The sequence below is a fragment of the Salvelinus namaycush genome, chromosome 2 (genome assembly GCF_016432855.1).
Source record: "Salvelinus namaycush isolate Seneca chromosome 2, SaNama_1.0, whole genome shotgun sequence".
In the NCBI taxonomy this organism is placed as follows: Eukaryota; Metazoa; Chordata; class Actinopteri; order Salmoniformes; family Salmonidae; genus Salvelinus; species Salvelinus namaycush.
The window spans coordinates 43,866,166-43,886,784 of record NC_052308.1 but is presented as its reverse complement, the minus strand read 5'-3'; the positions used below and the strand labels follow the sequence as shown (position 1 = coordinate 43,886,784).

General features: G+C 39.7%; 1 protein-coding gene across 2 annotated transcripts; it reads right to left on the bottom strand.

Moving 5' to 3' along the window:
- Positions 1 to 264: 264 nt before the first annotated feature.
- On the bottom strand, positions 265 to 18,726 carry LOC120063706 (protein disulfide isomerase Creld1). Of its 2 annotated transcripts, none has more exons than XM_039014010.1 (7): positions 16,177 to 18,726; positions 6,425 to 6,652; positions 6,092 to 6,175; positions 4,974 to 5,069; positions 4,667 to 4,810; positions 1,603 to 1,863; positions 265 to 571 (listed from the first exon to the last, which is right to left on the bottom strand). In XM_039014010.1, the coding sequence occupies exons 2-6, from the start codon at positions 6,588 to 6,590 to the stop codon at positions 1,643 to 1,645; spliced, it is 711 nt and encodes a 236-aa protein (XP_038869938.1). In that variant the 5' UTR covers positions 6,591 to 6,652; positions 16,177 to 18,726; the 3' UTR covers positions 265 to 571; positions 1,603 to 1,642. The 2 variants fall into 2 exon arrangements, with proteins under 2 accessions (XP_038869938.1, XP_038869933.1); XM_039014005.1 differs by having other exon boundaries at positions 16,202 to 18,726.
- Between the last annotated feature and the right edge of the window lie 1,893 nt (positions 18,727 to 20,619).

Genomic DNA, 20,619 nt, shown 5'->3' with positions numbered 1-20,619 from the left:
AACTAATTTTGGTCATATTGTATAAGGTAGGCTATTTCAATATAATAATACGGCCTAATTTGTTTTTCAGAGAAAACCAATTCTCAGAGGTAAGAATTCCCCTTGTGAATATGATGCAGATTGTATCAACCTTTAGTTCTGTATTGTCCATGATGAGATGTTCTTACCACAACCTTCTTATACTTTTATGTTGTACAGACCTACAGCCAGACAAGTTCAGTACCAGTCAAAAGTTTGGACACACCTACTCATTCCAGGTCTTTTCTTTATTTTTACTATTTTCTACATTGTAGAATAATAGTGAAGACATCAAAACTATGAAATAACGCATATAGAATCATGTAGTAACCAAAAAAGTGTTAAACAAATCAAAATATATTTTATATTTGAGATTCTTCAAAGTAGCCACACTTTGCCTTGATGACAGCTTTGCGCACTCTTGGCATTCTCTCAACCAACTTCATGAGGAATGCTTTTCCAACAGTCTTGAAGGAGTTCCAAAGAGAAGCAGGAGGGTGGACCAGAGTAATGAAGACTTTTCTTTGACAGTTTGCTAAATCACTGTGCATACCTACAAACACGCACGCACACACACACACACACACACATACACACATTGTATTTTAACATTTAATGCATCTTTGAGACTTCGGTCATTTTTCTTTTGAAATTGATAACTTAATATGCATAGTGTACATACATACTTTGACTGTACAAAACATTAAGAACACCCTCCCCCATTTTGAAGTAAATTACTAACTAGCGTTAGGGGCATGGACTCTACAAGGTGTTGAAAGCATTCCACAGGGATGCTGACTCCAAGGTTTCCCACAGTGTCAATTTGGCTGGATGTCCTTTGGGTGGTTGACCATTCTTGATACACACGGGAAACTGTTGAGCATGAAAAACCCAGCAGCGTTGGAGTTATTGACACAAACCGGTGCGCCTGGCACCTACTACCATACCCCATTCAAAGGCACTTACATATTTTGTCTTTCCCATACACCCTCTGAGTGGCACACATGCACAATCAATGTCTCAATTGTCTCAAGGCTTAAAAATCCCTCTTTAATCTGTCTCCTTCCCTTCATCTACAATGCTTGAAGTGGATTTAACAAGTGACATCAATAAGGGATCATAGCTTTCACCTGAATTTACCTGGTCAGTCTGTCATGGAAAGAACAGGTGTTCATAATGTTTTGTACACTCAGTGTATATACACACACACACACAGACACATTTTATTTAAATGTTTTGTTTAACACCGTTTTATGAGATCAAGCGTCCTTTCTATAATCTTTGTTGACATTGAGAGCATGATAGTGTTAAAGACAAGGTGCACACAGCAATGTTTATTATTTAAGCTTTTAAAATGACAGTTTGTCTCAGGGATCATTATTTATTTATTCATATGTAACAGTCTGTTTAGCCCGGGTGCCAGTCTGTTTCTACTCTCTTGCCAACTCCTTAAGCAATTGCCATGTTTACACAACTTCATGAGGAGTTGGCAAGAGAGCATAAACAAACTGGCACCCAGGCTAGTGTCTTATTGGTGTTAATGTCAATTCAACATTTCCTATATACATATACATATATACCCACCAACAGGTTATGGTAATAAGTCCTTGACAGCAGTGTAGCTCTAGCGTCCCTTCAGAAAGCTGTCCAATACGCGGTCTCCCCTGTCTATGAGCCAGTATCCAGCCATGGCCGCCACTCCACCCATGAAGATGGAGGTGAAGACCATGTCTCCTTTAGCAGCCAGGGTGGCCAAAGCACAGAGCAGCACCCCAAAGAACATCTGCTGGAGAACCTCCACCTCTTCATCCTGGACATCCTCAAACAGACCCTTCTCACCAACACCTACAGGGAGGGAGAGAGAGAGAGAGAAATAAATTAATTTTCAACAATACTTTTCAATAGAAAGTTAACAAAAATAGACAAGATCCTGCAATGACTTAGAAACTACACTGATAAACTTATATCACAGTTTACTTACTTAGTTATGGAGTTGCCTGCTCCAGGTGATTTGTTTTATCAAATCATATGAGCAAAACATATTTCTGGAACACTAAGCCAGACAAGATTAAACATGCCTATTTCTATACTGAATATCAGTTTGAGAGGCTGCAATTATTAAATATGAAAGCACTAAACCTCTCACTTAAACCCAAACTTGTTCTCCAGTAGATTCATAAGGATCATATCTTGTTCCAAATTTTTATTTTTGCCTAAATACAGCTACTTTTTATTTTATTTTTATTTAACCTTCATTTAACTAGGCAAGTCAGTTAAGAACAAATTCTTATTTACAATGACGGCCAAGGAACATTGGGTTAACCGCCTTGTTCAGGGGCAGAACGACAGATTTTTACCTTGTCAGCAAGGGGATTTGATCTAACAACCTTTCGGTTACTGGCCCAATGCTCTAATCACTAGGCTACCTGCCACCCTACTTCTCATTTTCGGTTAACTGAAAATTAAACCTTGTTCAAAGTACATTATAACAAATATTATAGTTAAACTCAAATATACTCATTGATTTTAAAAAAATTCTTTATGGAAAAAAAATATTAGAGGGTATTATATTTATGATATTATGAATAGGAATGGTAGAGTTGTCACAACTGCAGCTTTTGGAAATATATGAGAAGGTTTGCTCAATCCAAAGTTACGACCAATTGATTGCAGCACTACCGCAGAAATGGAGAAGGCAAGTAGAAGGGGGAAGAAGTAGGGAACTGGTCTGTCTGCCCTATATAAAGGACCAAAACTGGTGAAAAACATTTGCAAAAATAGAAAAATATACCAGTTTCATTTGAGGACCAAAATGTTGACAGCTGTGCCATGCAGAATGCAAAATAGCTGGGAAGAAATGTTTGATGTACCGATTCCAGGGTACAAGGTGTATGAGCTGATTCAACGCTTTAAGTTTTTCAATTTAAAGTACTGTACAAAATTCTTGCTACGAACATATATGCGGCATACAACCATATTAGCTCTGCAGGTTTTGCTGTTAAGAGACAGAATCATCAGACCATTTATTCTGGTATTGCCCACAGATAGCTTGTTCCTGGTTATAAATTAAGGATTGGCTGAAAAATCACAACATTAATTTAAAATTAACCCTACAAATACAACTGTTGGGAGATTTGGAAAGACAGTCAATCAAACAACAGTATAATAATACTCTAAGCAAAAATATTTATCTTTAACCCCCTAGAGTCGATGTCTGTGCCCCAGGGAAATCTAATTATCAACAGGAAAGCACACATTTACCGGTATAAATACATTATTTTTGTTGATATTTTCATTTCTATAAGCAAATTCATACTTTCTCATCTGTTGGTTGTCTAGCAATGATCAACAACCAATTTGACAAAGCTTGAAAGATTTTGAAAATAATAAATGGGCAAATGTTGCACAATCCAGGTGTGGAAAGCTCAAGCCAGGTGCACGCACACTACACGATGTTGGACCCGATTCAGCTGGCCCAGACAAGTTTTTGAGATCGAAGACAAAATCCCCATGTCAATGTCTACTTGGGCGCGCAGCCGTCACTGAGGCTCGTTTAACGTGAGTGGGTCAGATATGCATTCTGAAGGCTACCGATCTTGTCTTTGAGCAGTCCCAGACTTCCCGATTTATTATCGGCATAAAATCTGCAGTGCTCTTGTCGTGTGAGATGTGCAACGAAAAGTTTTAGAATGGGGATGAGCAATAACCAATGAGAGCTTGCCAGAGAAGAATCCAGTGAATTTTGATGTTGTTTCGCATCACCCAGAATGTGTAGACTCTCGAGAAGGAGCGATGTTTACTACTAATATTCGTTTGTACTTGCCTTTAATCAAAGTCAAATCGTTACAGCTCTGAAGTTCACAAGCGATGTTATTCAATTCAAAATGTTGGCGAGACATTTCAACTCTGTACGGCAAGCGTGAATGTCTGTCTACAGTACGTTACATCTAACCACATCATTGTTTTTTGCGAGACGGCGTTGTATCGACAATCCTCTAAACCAAGTGAAGAATCTTCTAGTGTGTGACCCCGTTCTGTGCCACATTGTTTAGTGTGCGCACCACTACGTTGGCAAGACAAAACAAACTACAGGAAAGATGGCTGTTTAATGTGAGAGGTATAGCGATGTTCGGATTTTGAATGTTGTGTAGTGTACAACCGGCTTTAGAGACTTAGCCAGAAATACTCACAGCTGCAATCGCTGTCAAAGGTGCTTCTACCAAGTATTGACTCAGGGCTGTGAATACAGTACTTATCTAATGAAGATATATTTGTGTTTTACTTGTCATATTTTTGTTTTTACGAATTTTCTAATGTTTCTTCCGCTTTGACGTTACAGAGTATGTTGTGTAAATTGTTGACAAAATATCAATTTTAATTTTATCTCTGCTGGTGTTCGGGGCGGCTTCTCTTCGGTGTTCAATGTATGTTTTAAAATCTCAAAAATAAATAAATAAAATAAATACAGCTAGAAGGAGAGTGGGAAAGAGATGGGGGGATGTGTGTGTGTGTGTGTGTGTGTGTGTGTGTGTGTGTGTGTGTGTGTGTGTGTGTGTGTGTGTGTGTGTGTGTGTGTGTGTGTGTTTGTGTGTGGTTGTGCATGCGCGCGTCAGTGCGTGGTGTGAGCACGTGTGGTTAGAACACTTACCTCTGGGTAGCTTTTTCTGCACACAGACGTTGTTTTTGCGTGTGAAGCCTTCAGCACAGTCACAGAGGAAAGAACCATCCAAATTGGTACAGATCTCATCTAGCCCTGAACACGCCAGAACCCGCTCACTGCATTCATCTATATCTGAGGGAGGGAGTAGGGAGTGAGTGAGAGTAAGATACTTCTGGACTAAGAATCAGACAGACTGACAAACATCCAGACAGACAAACACACACACACACCCACACACACACACTCATCCTTATACATACTGTACACATTCTCATACACAAAATACGCCACTTACCTAAACACTTGGCTCCGGTTAGTCTGTAGCCAGCAGCACACTTCCTGCAGCGAGCTGGCCCAGCACCCATACAGCCTACACAGGCCTGGTCACAGCCTGGTGGAAGACCACAACCCATAACACCCATACACAGTTCACACTAATGGGAGAGGAGATTCTGTTTCAGAGATCATCATATAATTGTATACAGCAACCTGGAGAAATCTTATGGATTCTGAATGAAATTGTATTGAACATAGAATTACACATTAAATTGAATAGGATCTCTGTGGTATTCAAGACAACTCTTATCTATACAATGAAGCTCTTGATAGTCTTATGACAAACTTTCACCTTTTTTAAAAATTGTATAATTGGGAAACAAAAAAGTTTACTTAAGGGGAAGTTAGGATTCGCCCCATAGAGTGTTTAAAATCAAATCAAATCAAATTGTATTAGTCACATGCGCCGAATACAACAGGTGTAGACCTTACAGTGAGATGCTTACTTACGAGCCCCTAACCAACAATGCAGTTTAAAAAAAATACAGATAAGAATAAGAGATAAAAAATAACAATAGCGAGACTATATACAGGGGGGTACCGATACAGAGTCAATGTGCGGAGGCAACGGTTATTTGAGGTAGTATGTGCATGTAGGTATAGTTATTAAAGTGATTATGCACAGATGACAACAGAGAGTAGCAGTGGTGTAAAGAGGGGGTGAGGGGGAGGAGGGGCACTGCACATTTTCTGGGTAGCCATTTGACTAGATGTTCAGGAGTCTTATGGCTTGGGGGTAGAAGCTGTTTAGAAGCCTCTTGGACCTAGACTTGGCGCTTCGGAACCGCTTCCCGTGCGGTAGCAGAGAGAACAGTGTATGACTAGGGTGGCTGGAGTCTTTGACAATTTTTAGGGCCTTCCTCTGACACTGCCTGGTATAGAGGTCCTGGATGGCAGTAAGCTTGGCCCAGTGATGTACTAGCCGTTCGCACTACCCTCTGTAGTGCCTTGCGGTCGGAGGCCGACCAACTGCTCGGCCTCCGACCGACAGTCAATCAACTTCTGATTGGCTGTTGAAGAGGAAGAAGTGAGCTCTGGTAGCAGCACTGACCTCTGAACCCTGGTAGCAGCACTGACCTTTGCACTGATAGTTGCCCTCTGTGTTGAAGCAGTAGGTGTTGGGGGGACACTGGCCCAGCTCTGTGCCACACTCATCTATGTCTGGAACACAACAGCAACAGATATTATAGCAACAGAACAGGTTTTGTATAAAGTACAGCACAGTAAGATTGTACATTGAAGCATTTTACATTATAAACACAAATATCAACATTTAGAAAGATATTAGATGTTGATGCATCTCTTAATTTATCTGAGACACACACACACACATAATATATATCTCTCTCTCTCTACACACACACACACACACACACACACACACACACACACACACACAGTCCCGCTTACCTACACATGTGTTGTCATGGAGGGTCCAGCCTGTTCTGCATTCCAGACACAGATCATTCTGAAGCCCTGAGCATTCCTTACAGGAGTCCAGACAGCCTCGGACCAGAACCACATGGGACAGCACTGAGTACAGCCCTGCAGCAAGGAGGGGCCAGCCAGTCCTCATCACACCCTCCCTATCAAGCAGCCACTGAGACAGTATGAGAGAGTGGATTGGACCACCGAGTTCTATAGGAACCAGGGGACAGACAGGAAAGTAGACAGTTCTGTATTAGGTTGAACACTTACTTTAATCGTTTAGATAATTAAAGGGCCAGTCTGCAATTGATACATACATTTTTTGGAAATGTAAATGAATTATACATAGGTCTACCCATTGATTGTTGTAGAATAGGTAATTGCACCTTTTGGAGCCTTTTGAGAAGTGTAACTTGGTTTTATTTCACTTAATTGTAATATGATATCCATAAATCCCCTTGTGACAGGGGGATGGAAGCTTGTTGTCTCCAACAAGAAGGGGCAATTGAACGCAAGTTTCACCCCAAAAATGTAATTGTTAAAAAAATTCTAGCCTGTCTATCTATCTATAGGTAACAGGGTTGACCTGCTCGACCAGCTCAGTTTTCCACAACAAAACACTAGAAAATGGCCAAAAAGAGTAGAAACTGCTCACTAGCTTTTACACTATAGTTTCACTATTAGATGTTCGTTGTTTCTTTAGAATATATTTTTTTAAAGAGAGTTCAGTTCATGCAACAGGGTTGACCTTAAAATGAGGAACAGGTTTTCTTTTAACCTTAAAATTAATCCATAATCAACTGAAATAAATACAAATCCTCAGAAAATACTTTGTCAAAGCAACAAAATAACTACGGGTTAACAATTATGGTGAAAATGTGGATAAATGTTGTGGTTAAGTGGGTTGAAATCTTCCTAGAAGTCAAAGAGGATCCACAAAAGGGACATGTCAAAATCAGAATTTTGCACTTTTAGCAAGTCTTTATTCATTTCAAAAATGTATTTATTGAATTTTCCATGTGGTCTATATTAGTGACCCGGTTCAGGAAACTAGGCGTTATGTCGCAAGTCATGACTTCACAGGAGAGCTATTTGAACGTGAATTTAAAAAAAAGATCTAAATGCATTTTTTGGCAGAAATGTCTTCTTGAACAAGTAAACTTTCATGTGCCTTAATATCAAACTTGTATGCCATCTGTAAATACAGATACAATTGTTAAATACGAGCCTAGTTGGTTTAGCCACAGAAAAAGTGAGCAAACTTCCCGCTAGCCATGATTGGCTGAGATATTGAGTGGGCTGGACATGCCGAGAGAAGAGTTTGGATTGGTCTGCCATATAGCACGCATCTGTCTATTGGAGCTTGTCAGTATGGCTAGGTAATCGTGTTAAACGCGGCTTTTTTTTCAAATGTATCGCATCGTTAAACTGCATAAACCTAATGTCAAGTGAAAGTGTACTGTTAGCTAGCTAACGTTATGTGTATGCTCTCCACTTTCTGGAGGACCGAGTTTTGAAATCAGTGGAATTCAAGTATGAAAGCTAAGGAGATGGGGAAAACACCAGTTTGGATTATGTCGTCAAACTAAGGGAAACTATGCATGCATCAGACAGGAGATGCATCCAAACATGATGTATACTGGTAAGATAGTCTAGCTAGCTACATTTTCAGATATTGCACGTTTCTAATTTTGACAGCAAGTGGGTTCATTTCAAGTGTACTGTTAGCTAGCTAACGTTAGCTGGCTGGGTCGCTAGCTAACGTTATGTGTATGATCTTATTCTTCGTATCTCAGACACATTTGTGGACTAGTTATAGCCATAGAACCTGGTTGGTTAGCTACCTGCAGATTCATGCAGGGTAGTAACGCCATGAGTTGTGATTATGGTCCATTGTTTAGCTAACTAGTTACCTGTCTTAACAAAAGACCACTCTAATTTTGACAAAGTATTTGCATTTCAAGTTAGTGTACTGTTAGCTAACTAGCTAACTAGCTAACGTTAGCTGGCTGGCTGGATTCATTGTTTACCTCGCTAGTTATCTAGCTATATTTCTCAACAAAAGACTCTCGTCTTAGTGTGCCAGAGCGCAGAATAACTGATACCATTTTTTACGCTCAACGCCCGTTGAATATGTCCGGTGTCAGTAACCGTCGGCAACAAAGCGTAATTCAATTGTTGCCAGCAGCACAGTTACAGTCAGCAACGCTCTGGATAACATGAAAACGGCCTAACCAGCTCTGCTAGCGGGAGTAAAATGGTCAGAGTGGGGTGTTCTCTCATTATGTGTCTGGAAGTAGCTAGCCAATGTTAGCCAGTTAACTTGGGTGCTTGTCTGTCGTTGTGAGGTCAGAGCTTTCGGAACAACCCTACTTATTGGCCAGAGCGTCCAGTGTGCGCTCTGAAAGCAAACCGCTCTGAATTTACTAACGGACAATCTGACAGCATAGCTGCAGTCATCAACGCTCTGGAAAACATAACAGCAGGACGAGTAATGTTCAGTGAGGTGTTCTCTCTCTCTTAGATGTCTGGAAGTAGCTGGCAAGTTAGTACAGAATGCTTGGATCAACCCTTAAAGAGATAGGTGGGGCTAAGGCTTAAGAGGGTGTGAACAATGCTGAATGGGTGTAGACAAAGAAGGGCTCTCCAATGGTAGTACCAAAACATTGAAAGGCGATTTTTTCAAAAGTTAGTTTACAAGTTGATCAACTTTAAAAGCAGAATTACTTTCCCATTGTTTCCTCAAATGTAGTGTATAAAATACAATTTTGTACCTCTCTCTACTTTTATCCAATGTAAAAACAGAAATTCAAATGTTGCTACATAAGACAGAATCCAGGTGGTGAGTCACATTAAAGGGCACTTAATTTAATATAAAAGGCTTTTAAAACCAATCATTCAAAAGTATTTATAAAGCCCTTTTTACATCAGCAGATGCCACAAAGTGCTACACAAAAAAACAGCCTAAAACCCCAAACAGCAAGTAATGCAGACGTAGAATCACGGTGTCAAGGAAAAACTCCATAGAAAGGCAGGAACCTAGGAAGAAACCTAGAGAGGAATCAGACTCTGAGGGGTGGCCAGTCCTTTTCTGTCTGTGCCGGGTGGAGATAGTACATGGCCATTAAGGCCAGATTGTTCTTCAAGATGTTCAAACGTTCATAGACGACCAGCAGGGTCATTCAGAGGTTGAGACAGCAGGTGCGGAAGAGAGAGAGTCAGAAACAGAAGGTCCGGGACAAGGTACTGTAGCACGTCCGGTGAACAGGTCAGGGTTCCATAGCCAGTAGGTCGGATGACTGAGTGTAATCTGGCCCAGGGGTGCGAAGGTGAACGGCAAGGCACTGGAGAGATGAACCGCCCTTGCTGTCTCTGCCTTGTCGGCTCACCTCTGAGCCGTGACAAAAGCATGGATTAGCTTTTATGTTAGTTTAGTTTGTGATTATTGTTATGAAGATAGAAAAAAGCTGTCCTTGAAATATTCTTGATATTTTCGTCAAAAGAGAGATTAGGGTCCAGAGTAACGCTGAGGCTTTCACAGTTTTATTTGAGATGACTGTTCAACCATCAATATTAATTGTCAGGTTCAACAGAAGATCTCTTTGTTTCTTGGGACCTAGAACTAGCATCTCTGTTTTGTACGAGTTTAAAAGTAAAATTTTGCCGCCATACACTTCCTTATGTCTGAAACACAGGCTTCCGGGGTAGGCAATTTGGGGTCTTCACCATGTTTCATCGAAATGTACAGCTGTGTGTTATTCGAATAGCAGTGAAAGTTGACATTGTGTTTCCGAATGACGTCACCAAGAGGTATAATATATAGTGAAAACAATATTGGTCCAAAAACAGAGCCTTCAGGAGCGTCAAAACTTACAATTGATTTGTCAGAGGACAAACCATCCACAGAGACAAACTGATATCTTTTCAACAGATAAGATCCAAACCAGGCAAGAACTTGTCCATGTAGACCAATAAGGGTTTCCAATCTCTCCAAAATAATGTGGTGATCGATGGTGTCAAAAGCAGCACTAAGGTCTAGGAGCACGAGCAAAGATGCAGACCCCTGGTCTGACGCCATTAAAAGGTCCTTTACCGCCTTCACGAGTGCAGTCTCAGTGCTATGATGGGGTCTAATACCAGACTGAAGTGTTACGCATACATTTGTCTTCAGGTCAGGCTGTGAGTTGCTGCGTAACAGCTTTTTCAAAAATGTTTGAGAGGGAATGGGAGATTAAATATAGGCCGAAAGATTTGTACATTTGGTTTGACTATTTCAAGAGAGGCTTTATTACTGTCACTTTTAGTGAGTTTGGTACACATCCCGTGGATAGGGAGCCATTTATTACAGGAAGTAGCTCTTTCAGTGGTTTAGTTGGAATAGGGTCCCGAATGCAGCTTGAACGTTTAGAGGCCATAACTATTTTCATGAATGTGTTTAGAGATACAGGATAAAAAAAAAAAATTGTGTCTCCATTGATCCTAGGTCGTGGCAGTTCTGTACAGACTCAGGACACCTGAGTTTTGGAGAAATACGCAGATTCAAAGAGGAGTCCGTAATTTGCTTTCTAATGATCATGATATTTTCATCGAAGAAGTTCATAAATTAATCACTGCTGAATTGAAAGGCATCCTCTCTTGGGGAATCCTGGTTTTTAGTTAGCTTTGCGACAGTATCAAAAAGAAATGTTATATTCTTGGTCTCCTCAATTAGGTTGGAAAAATAGGATGATCGAGCAGCAGTGAGGGCTCTTCGATACTGCACGGGACTGTCTTTCCAAGCTAGACGGAAGACTTCCAGTTTGGTGGATCGCCATTTCCGTTCCAATTTTCTGGATGATTGCTTCAGGGCTCGGGTATTTTCTGTAGACCAGGGAGCCAATTTCTTGTGTCAATTATTTTTGTTTTTAGGGGTGCATCTAGGGTATTACACAAGGTTCAATTTACATCCTCAGTTAGGTGGTTAACCAATTTTTGTACTCTGACATCCTTGGGTAGGTGGAGGGAGTCTGGAAGGGCATCTAGGAATCTTTTGGGTGTCCGAGAATTTATAGCACAGCTTTAGTTGATCCTTGGTTGGGGTCTGAGCAGATTATTTGTTGTGATTCCAAACGTAATAAGAGTGGGGTCCGATAGTCCAGGATTATGAGGAAAAACATTTAGATCCACAATATTTATTCCATGGAACAAAACTAGATCCAGGTTGACTGTGGCAATGAGTAGGTCCAGAGACATGTTGGACAAACCCTACTGAGTCGATGATGGCTCCGAAAGCTTTTGGAGTGGGTCTCTGGACTTTTCCATGTGGACATTAAAGTCACCAAAATGTTTTATATTATCTGCCATGACAACAGGGTCTGACAGGAATTCAGGGAACTCAGTGAGGAAAACTGTATATGGCCCAGAAGGCCTGTAAACAGTAGCTATAAAAAGTGATTGAGTAGGCTGCATATATTTCATGACTAAAAGCTAAAAATACGAAAACGCAGTCATCTTTTGGGGGGGTACATGGAAATGTTCTGTCTTAAATGTTAGCAACACCTCCGCCTTTACGGGATACGCAGGGGATATGGTCAATAGTGTAACCAGGAGGAGAGGCCTCATTTAACACAGTAAATTCATCAGACTTGAGCTATGTTTCAGTCAGGCCAATCACATCAAGATTATGATCAGTGATTAGTTCATTGACTATGACTGCCTTGGAAGTGAGGGATCTAACATGAATTAGTCCTATTTTGAGATGTGAGAGATCACAATCGCTTTCAATAATGACAGGAATGGAGGAGGTCTTTATTCCAGTGAGATTTCTAAGGAGAACACCGCCATGTTTAGTTTTGCTCAACCTAGATCGAGGCACAGAAACGGTTTCAATGGGGATAGGTGAGCTGACTAAACTGACTGTGCTAACCTGGCACCCTATCTCATTGTGGAGCTAGAGGAGTTTGAGCCCTGTCTATGTTGATAGATAAAATGAGAGCACTCCTCCAGCTAAAATGGAGTCCGTCACTCCTCAGCAGGCCAGGCTTTTTCCTGTTTGTGGGTGAGCCCCAGAAAAATGATCTATAAATTCTATATTTTGGGAGGGGCAGAAAACATTGAGACTCTGCTGTAGAGCTCATCACCCCCCTTAACTGGGAGGAGGCCAGAGACAGTTACTTGAAGCTGACATATATTTTTTAATCCAATTTAAACGCTGAAGCTATGTTGCGCTTGGTGACCTCTGACTGTTTCATCCTAGCATCGTTGGTGCCGACATGGATAACAATATCCCTATACTCTCTACACTCGCCAGTTTTAGCCTTAGCCAGCACCATCTTCAGATTAGCCTTAACGTCGGTAGCCCTGCCCCCTGGTAAACAGTGTATGATAGCTGGATGACTTTTTTAAAGTCTAATATTGCGGGTAATGGAGTCGCCAATGACTAGGGTTTTCCATTTGTCAGAGCTAATGGTGGGAGGCTTCGGCGGTTGAACGTTTCTGTCGGCTGAGCATGCCGACAGCATTTCTTTCAAGAAGCCTTGAGAAAATTGTCCGGCTGCGGGGACTGTGTGTGGGGTATTTAAAGTAATATCTGTACTTTTTCAGATAACAAGCTGTTTTATCCTTTCCTGCACTTAAATGACCCTTGCCTAATGATTGCATTTGAAGCTGGGCTTTCAACACGGCTATCCTCACCATAAGGCGATAGTTATCCTGTATATTATGATTACAGCGACTGCAATTAGATGGCGTAGTGTTAATGTTACTATTTAGCTTTTTTCGGCTGGTGGAGGTCCTGTACAAACATGTCCAGAAAAAGCATCCGGGGTGAAATAGTTGAATGAAAAAAGTTGAGCAAGGGAAAAACTAAGTGTTCATAAATGTGTTAAATACAGATTTAAATTCAATCTGTAAAGTTTGGCAGGTAGCCAAGTAGCATCAAACAGCACAGCAGCACGGAGACAAGTCCGGAACTTATGACACAATTTCTACATAAAATATCAAAGGGAAACAAAAAGGCACTCATTTCCTGGAACGACCCCTAATTTTAATGCCTCATGAGTTCAAGACTCTATTCATTCTTTATCACTGAAGCACTAGAGATTGTGCGATAGAAATGTAAAGTTGATTTCTGATTGAGCCTCTGCTGCAGAGGATAAGTTAATTAATTACCAGCCAAAATAAATGCTTCGCGGATTTCAAGTAACAGACACATCTCAACATCAATGGTTCAGAGGAGACTGTGTGAATCAGGCCTTCATGGTCTAATTGCGGCAAAGAAACCACTAAGAAAGGACACCAATTAGAAGAAGAGACTTGCTTGGGCCAAGAAACACGAGCAATGGACATTAGACCGGTGGAAATTTGTCCTTTCGTCTGGAGTCCAAATTGGAGATTTCTGGTTCCAACCGCTGTGTCTTTGTGAGACGCGGTGTGGGTGAACGGATGATCTCCGCATGTGTGGTTCCCACCGTAAAGCATGGAGGAGGAGGTGTTATGGTGAGGGGGTGCATTGATGGTAACACTGTCTGTGATTTATTTAGAATTCAAGGCACAGTTGACCAGAATGGCAACCACAGCGTTCTGCAGCAATATGTCATCCCATCTGGTTTGGGCTTAGTGGGACTATCATTTGTTTTTCAACAGGACAATGACCCAAAACACCTCCAGGCTGTGTAAGGGCTATTTTACCAAGAAGAAGAGGGATGGAGTGCTGCATCAGATGACCTGGCTTCTACAATCCCCCAACCTCAACCCAATTGAGATAGTTTGGGATGAGTCGGACCACAGAGTGAAGGAAAACCAGCCAACAAGTGCTCAGCATATGTGGGATCTCCTTCAAGACTGTTGGAAAAGCATTCCAGCTGAAGCTGGTTGAGAGAATGCCAAGAGTGTGCAAAGCTGTTATCAAGGCAAAGGGTGGCTACTTTGAAGAATCTAAATTCTAAAATATATTTTGTTTTGTTTAACACTTTTTTTTGATTCAGAGAGGTTGGGTTAAATGCAGAAGACAACTGACTCGGTATCCCCTTTACCTTCCCACATTAAGAGAAACCCATTCAGCCTTGTTTACAAGTTTGAAAACTGGAATGTGAGACATAATCTACACATCGATTAGGCTGATAGAAATCCTCAGTATTTTGTTTAATGATTTTCAATTTGAGAGTCATTATTTTTTATATAGCCCACACTTTCTCGTTCTGAATTTCTATCAAGTGGGAGGGCTGTGGCTTCGTGATGATCACAAGAGCAGTTGATCACCGATTTGATAGCTCCAACTCAGAGCACTGCACAGGCATGAATTTTAAGCCCGAGCCCTACCGAAGCTCAGGCCCTACCCTACCCAGGATCGATTGCTTCTGCCAAATTTAAGGCCGGCCCTGCCCGAAACCCAAAATAACTGCCTCCTTAGTAAATCTATTAGCTGCTTCTCTCTGTCTGTCAGTCGCTCCTTGCGCACAGCTTGCTCTGTTTATTGTGGCTCTGAGTCTGAGTAACCATGGTAATTGCTCTTCTTGGGTTGCTCTGCTCAATGAAAAGACATGAGCGAGCAGTTAGCTGTTAGCTACTTTTCATCACTCTAAACTCTGACAAAACTCAAGGAACATTATTATTTTCTGTCAAATAATCTCTCCTGTTTTATATTTGATGAGATTGGAGCACATCTGATGCAATGTTATGATATTACCCAGATATGACTGTACTGTGCAGCAGAGCACGAGCAAATGGCTCAACTTCAACATTTTTGTGATCAATTTAGTGATACCTGAGGCCTGCCCGTACCCTAGTTATTGATGGAAAAACAGGCCCTACCCCGCCCTAACCCAATGTATAATGTCAGGGCCCGTCGGGCTCGGATCAGGTAGCCGAGCTCTATTCTACCTCCGATACTGCCAAAACATCAGCTATGCGGTTGTCGGCTATCGCCCTTAAAACGCTTGAACGGATTGAATCTAGGCCTTAAAAGGGCAATCTGCAGTTGGTTCATCCATTTTTGGACTTGTGAGTTAATGATATGTACCCATTGATTCTTGAAGAATATATCTTATAAATGCCTCATGAACTAAGTTCAACTGTCGTATTCCTTAAGAACCCGAAATATTGAATTGTTTTACTCCAATGTTTGTAAGTAAAAGTACATGGAAACAAACACTGTATGGCCTAAACACAAAACTAAAACAATAATTTTGATATCATGGATGGTCAGCCTTTGCATTCATTTATTTGTATATATTTGTTCTTATTTTACCAGGTAAGTTGACTGAGAACACATTCTCATTTACAGCAACGACCTACGTAATAATTACAGGGGAGAGGAGGGCGGGATGAATGAGCCAATTGGAATGAGTCAATTCATAGCTCTGTCTATGAAGTTGAGAGTAGTTACATTTCTCCAGCACCATCCCTCAGCTTTTTACCAAAACAGGCACAGGGAGTCAGTTTGTTATTGTTTCAACTGCTGATTGGCACTTTAAACTTGCACCTTTTTTTCAATGCTGAATTGAATGTAACTGAGAAAACTGAAAGTGTCATAATCTATTGTTTAGCAAACATCCTTTCTGAATTTAAAAGGATCCATGAAGAAATCATCTAGTTTTTCCAAAAGTACATGTAATCAGTTACTCCCCAACCCTGCTGTAGAAAGTATAATGAGTGTTATTGTCAGTAACCACAAACAACTAAGGAAAATAGCTCCATGCAATTCTGTGCAACTTGACAACACTGTAGATCACATGGACTATTTGTTTGTAAATTACCTTGAAAAGTTCACACGATATTTACCTCTAAGTTTTTCGACGCTGAGCGTGAACAGCAAACGGTTTTGTCCGAAGGCACCCTTCAAAGGAATGACTGAACTGTGCAAGTCTCTGTGGGACCGCCGTCTTTCTACTCTGTTGATTTCAGCTGTCGTCGTTCTTGTTGCTCATCGGATCTGGTTTGCGCTCAGACAGGCTAGCCCTTGACCAATCACAACCTCTTGAGGGGCAAAAGGGTCCGGGACTACTGTATAAGTCGATCAATCAGAGCACCAAGCGCACCACCACACAAAGAAGCAATGTTATTTATAACTGCGTGAGCAGAGGGCTGCATTCTGTCCTTTGTGAGACCCCCACCCCCCCACACCCCGCAGCTGTTTCCCATGGATATTTGTTGTCTGTCACTTCTGTAAAGTTTTTAAAAACTAAAAGTACTATTTGTTTGTATTGAAATACATTGATTTTTCATCTTGCACATAGAAAAATAGAATATATTATACATTACATGATAGAGAAATTGTTTTGGTCAAAAGTCATTTACATAGACTTACACCAATGCATAAACAGATAAGAAGGAGCATGGCATTTAGGTTTGTCCTATTTTGATCCAGCTAATATTTCAAAATACCTTTCAGAAATCTACAACAACAAAAAAAGATTTAAGAGTAAGATAAAGAGCAATTGTTGAACATTGTATGTAGGAGGGACCAGGTAACAAAGTAACACTAACACTAGTTATACAATTAGGAATAACTTAGAAAGCTGTTATTCAATGTGCTAATGCTTGGTTATCTACATGCCGAGGAAGTTTTGCTTCAACCCATAAAGTATTTTGTTTTGTATTTACAAAAAAATATATTTTTCAGGTCGAATTCTAAATATTCTTGCCTCTTCTCTTTCTTGATTATTGACCTGTGGAACATTCCCCATGTATCTAATCACATGTAATTTGTATCAGTAAAAATGTATTTTGATTGGTATAGTTGATGACAATAATGAATTATGCATCCAAAATAATGTACAACTCTAGATTTCTTACATACTCATTATTATTATTGTTTAATTTCTTCGGCTTGCTCTATAGCCCGTAAATGATTTAAGCTATTAACACGAAACCAACTTCCAGATGTGCAGAAAACTCCAACTTAGATTGTTGAGAAAATATTTTTTATAGCATTTATCATTTTTTAACTGTAACAATGTTTAAATGATCTCCCAATGCATTTCAACGGGGGAAAATGGTACATAGACTTGAATGGTAAAAAAATCTAAATGTGACACTAATCTCCTCTTACACCATTTAAGCTATCAACGCCAAACCAACGTCGAGATGTTCAAACTGACCCAACTTAAATGGATTGGTTTTCAAATGTTGATCATTTATACTTTTTGAACTATAACCGTTTTAAATGTTAATAAAAGCTCCATAGCCTTTTATACTTTTTAAACTATAAGCATTTAACATTTACATAAATAACCTGGGTTCGAATTAGAACCACAGTAATACAGTGGTGGCTATTTAAAATGGTCTTCCTCCTAGGCCATTTAAGCTATAAGACCAACTGTAAAACATTCAGGGCATCCTAAACTTCAAATGATTTAAGATCTTTATCAATTATTACGATGTGAATGTGTATAAATTAAGATAAAATAACCAACCAACAGTAACTCTTAAACCGTTCAAATTAGAGACACCAAACCAACGTTCACATGTTCAGGCTGTCCTAATATCCAATTCTATAATGTTAGAAAATGTATTATAACTATTTACAGTTGCATATTTTTGCATAAAATAACTCAACAACAGTGACTCTTGAACCGTTCAAGCTAGAGACATCAAACTAACTTTCTCATGTTCAGGCAATCCTAAATTAAAATTCTTGTATGAACTTGTATGAACTATAATTCCATTCATGTGCATAAATTAGCATAAAATAACTCACCAACAGTAACTCTTGAAACATTCACACTATAGACACCAAGCAACTTTCACATGTTCAGGCGATCCTTACTTCAAATTATTAAATCATTTTTACAACTTTAGCTGTATACATTTCCATACATTGGCTTAAAATAACCAACCAACAGTAACTCTTGTATCCGTTCAAGCTAGAGACACCAAACCAAAACATGTTCAGCATATCCTCTCCTACCAATCAATCGATCATTCACAAGCTAGCATGCATACCACATTTTCTTCAGGATATGTACTTCTCTAGTTATTGTTGTATTTTCACACAAGACTCAGATTAGACTCTAGATTTGTAAAAACAGAGTAGCCAAAGTTTATACATTTTATATAAAATACTTTTAGCAGTCAAAAGTGTGTATTTGACTTTTTTTCTAGGGCCTAATCTTAGTTGTACTGGCAAACTTGATGTAAATAAGTTACATTTTACATCATTGTGTGAATGTGTCTAAATACCATATAATAGTACAACCCCAATTTGCAATAAAATGCAAATTAATTACTTAAAAATCATACAATGTGATTTTCTGGATTTTTGTTTTAAATTCCGTCTCTCACAGTTGAAGTGTACCTATGATAAAAATTACAGACCTCTACATGCTTTGTAAGTAGGAAAACCTGCAAAATTGGCAGTGTTTCAAATACTTGTTCTCCCCACTGTAAATATATATATATTCCATACATGGAATATATACATAAAGTGGTATATCAACTTTAATATTGCAGATTGTGGCTTCTATGAGTGTAATTGTCTGCATCATTTCCAATCCCCCATATATTATTTTGTAAAAAATAAATAAAATAAATAATTAAAATGTTCTATATATATATATATATATATATAGTACCAGTCAAAAGTTTGGATACACCTACTCATTCAAGGGTTTTTCTTTACTTTTACTATTTTCTACATTGTAGAATAATAGTGAAGAAATCAAAACTATGAAATAACACATATGGAATCATTTAGTAACCAAAAAAGTGTTAAACAAATCAAAATATATTTTAGAATTTAGATTCTTCAAAGTAGCCACCCTTTGCCTTAATGACAGCTTTGCACACTCTTGGCATTCTCTCAACCAACGTCACGAGGAATGCTTTTCCAGCAGTCTTGAAGGAGTTCCCACATATGCTGAGCACTTGTTGGCTGCTTTTCCTTCACTCTGCGGTTCAACTCATCCCAAACCATCTCAATTGGGTTGAGGTCGGGGGATTGTGGAGGCCAAGGCATCTGATGCAGCACCATCACTCTCCATCTTGGTCAAATAGCCCTTACACAGCCAGGAGGTGTGTTTTGGGTCATTGTTCTGTTGAAAAACAAATGAAAGTCCCACTAAGCGCAAACCAGACGGGATGTCATATCGCTGCAGAATGCTGTGGTAGCCATGCTGGTTAGGTGTGCCTTGAATTCTAAATAAATCACTGAATGTGTAAACAGCAAAGCACCACCACACCATCACACCTCCTCTTCCATGTTTCACGGTGGGAACCACACATGCGGAGATCATCCGTTCACCTACTCTGCGTCTCACAAAGACACGGCGGTTGGAGCCAAAAATTGCAAATTTGGACTCATCAGACAAAAGGAAAGATTTCCACCGGTCTAAAGTCCCTTGCTCATGTTTCTTGGCCCAAGCAAGTCACTTCTTTAAATCAAATTCAAATCTTATTTGTCACATGCGCCAAATACAACAGGTGTAGACCTTACAGTGAAAAGCTAACTTACAAGCCCTAAACAACAATGCAGGGATTTTTTTTAAACTAATTATAAAATAAAATTAAAATAAAATAAATTTTAAAAAAAACACCCCAAAAAATGATGCCTAAAAAGAAATAAGAATAAGAAAATAGAGGTTTAGTAGTGGTTTCTTTGCAGCATTTCGACCATGAATGCCTGATTCACGCAGTCTCCTCTGAACAGTTGATGTGTCTGTTACTTGAACTCTCTGAAGCATTTATTTGGGCTGCAATTTCTGAGGCTGGTGAGTCTAATGAATTTATCCTCTGCAACAGAGGTAACTTTTGGTCTTCCTTTCCTGTGGTGGTCCTCATGCGAGCCAGTTTCATCATAGCGCTTGATAGTTTTTGCGACTGCACCTGCAGAAATGTTCAAAGTTCTTCAAATGTTCTGCATTGACTGACCTACATGTTTTAAAGTAATTATGTACTGTTGTTTCTCTTTACTTATTTGAGCTGTTCTTGCCATAATATGGACTTGGTCTTTAACAAATAGGGCTATGTTCTATATACCACCCATACCTTGTCACAACACAATTGATTGGCTCAAACGCATTAAGAAGGAAAGAAATTCCACAAACTAACTTTTAACAAGGCGCACCTGTTATTTGAAATGCATTCCATGTGACTACCTCATGAAGCTGGTTGAGAGAATGCCAAGAGTGTGCAAAGCTGTCATCAAGGCAAATGGGTGGCTACTTTGAAGAATCTCAAATATAAAATATATTTTGATTTGT

Excerpts from the sequence above, each read along its gene's own strand:
- LOC120063706 (XM_039014010.1), bottom strand. The coding sequence starts at position 6,590 with ATGAGGACTGGCTGGCCCCTCCTTGCTGCAGGGCTGTACTCAGTGCTG. Across the intron at positions 6,176-6,424 it reads CCATGACAACACATGTGTAG|ACATAGATGAGTGTGGCACA; the intron begins GTAAGCGGGACT and ends GTTGTGTTCCAG. Across the intron at positions 1,864-4,666 it reads GCAGAAAAAGCTACCCAGAG|GTGTTGGTGAGAAGGGTCTG; the intron begins GTAAGTGTTCTA and ends CCCTCCCTGTAG.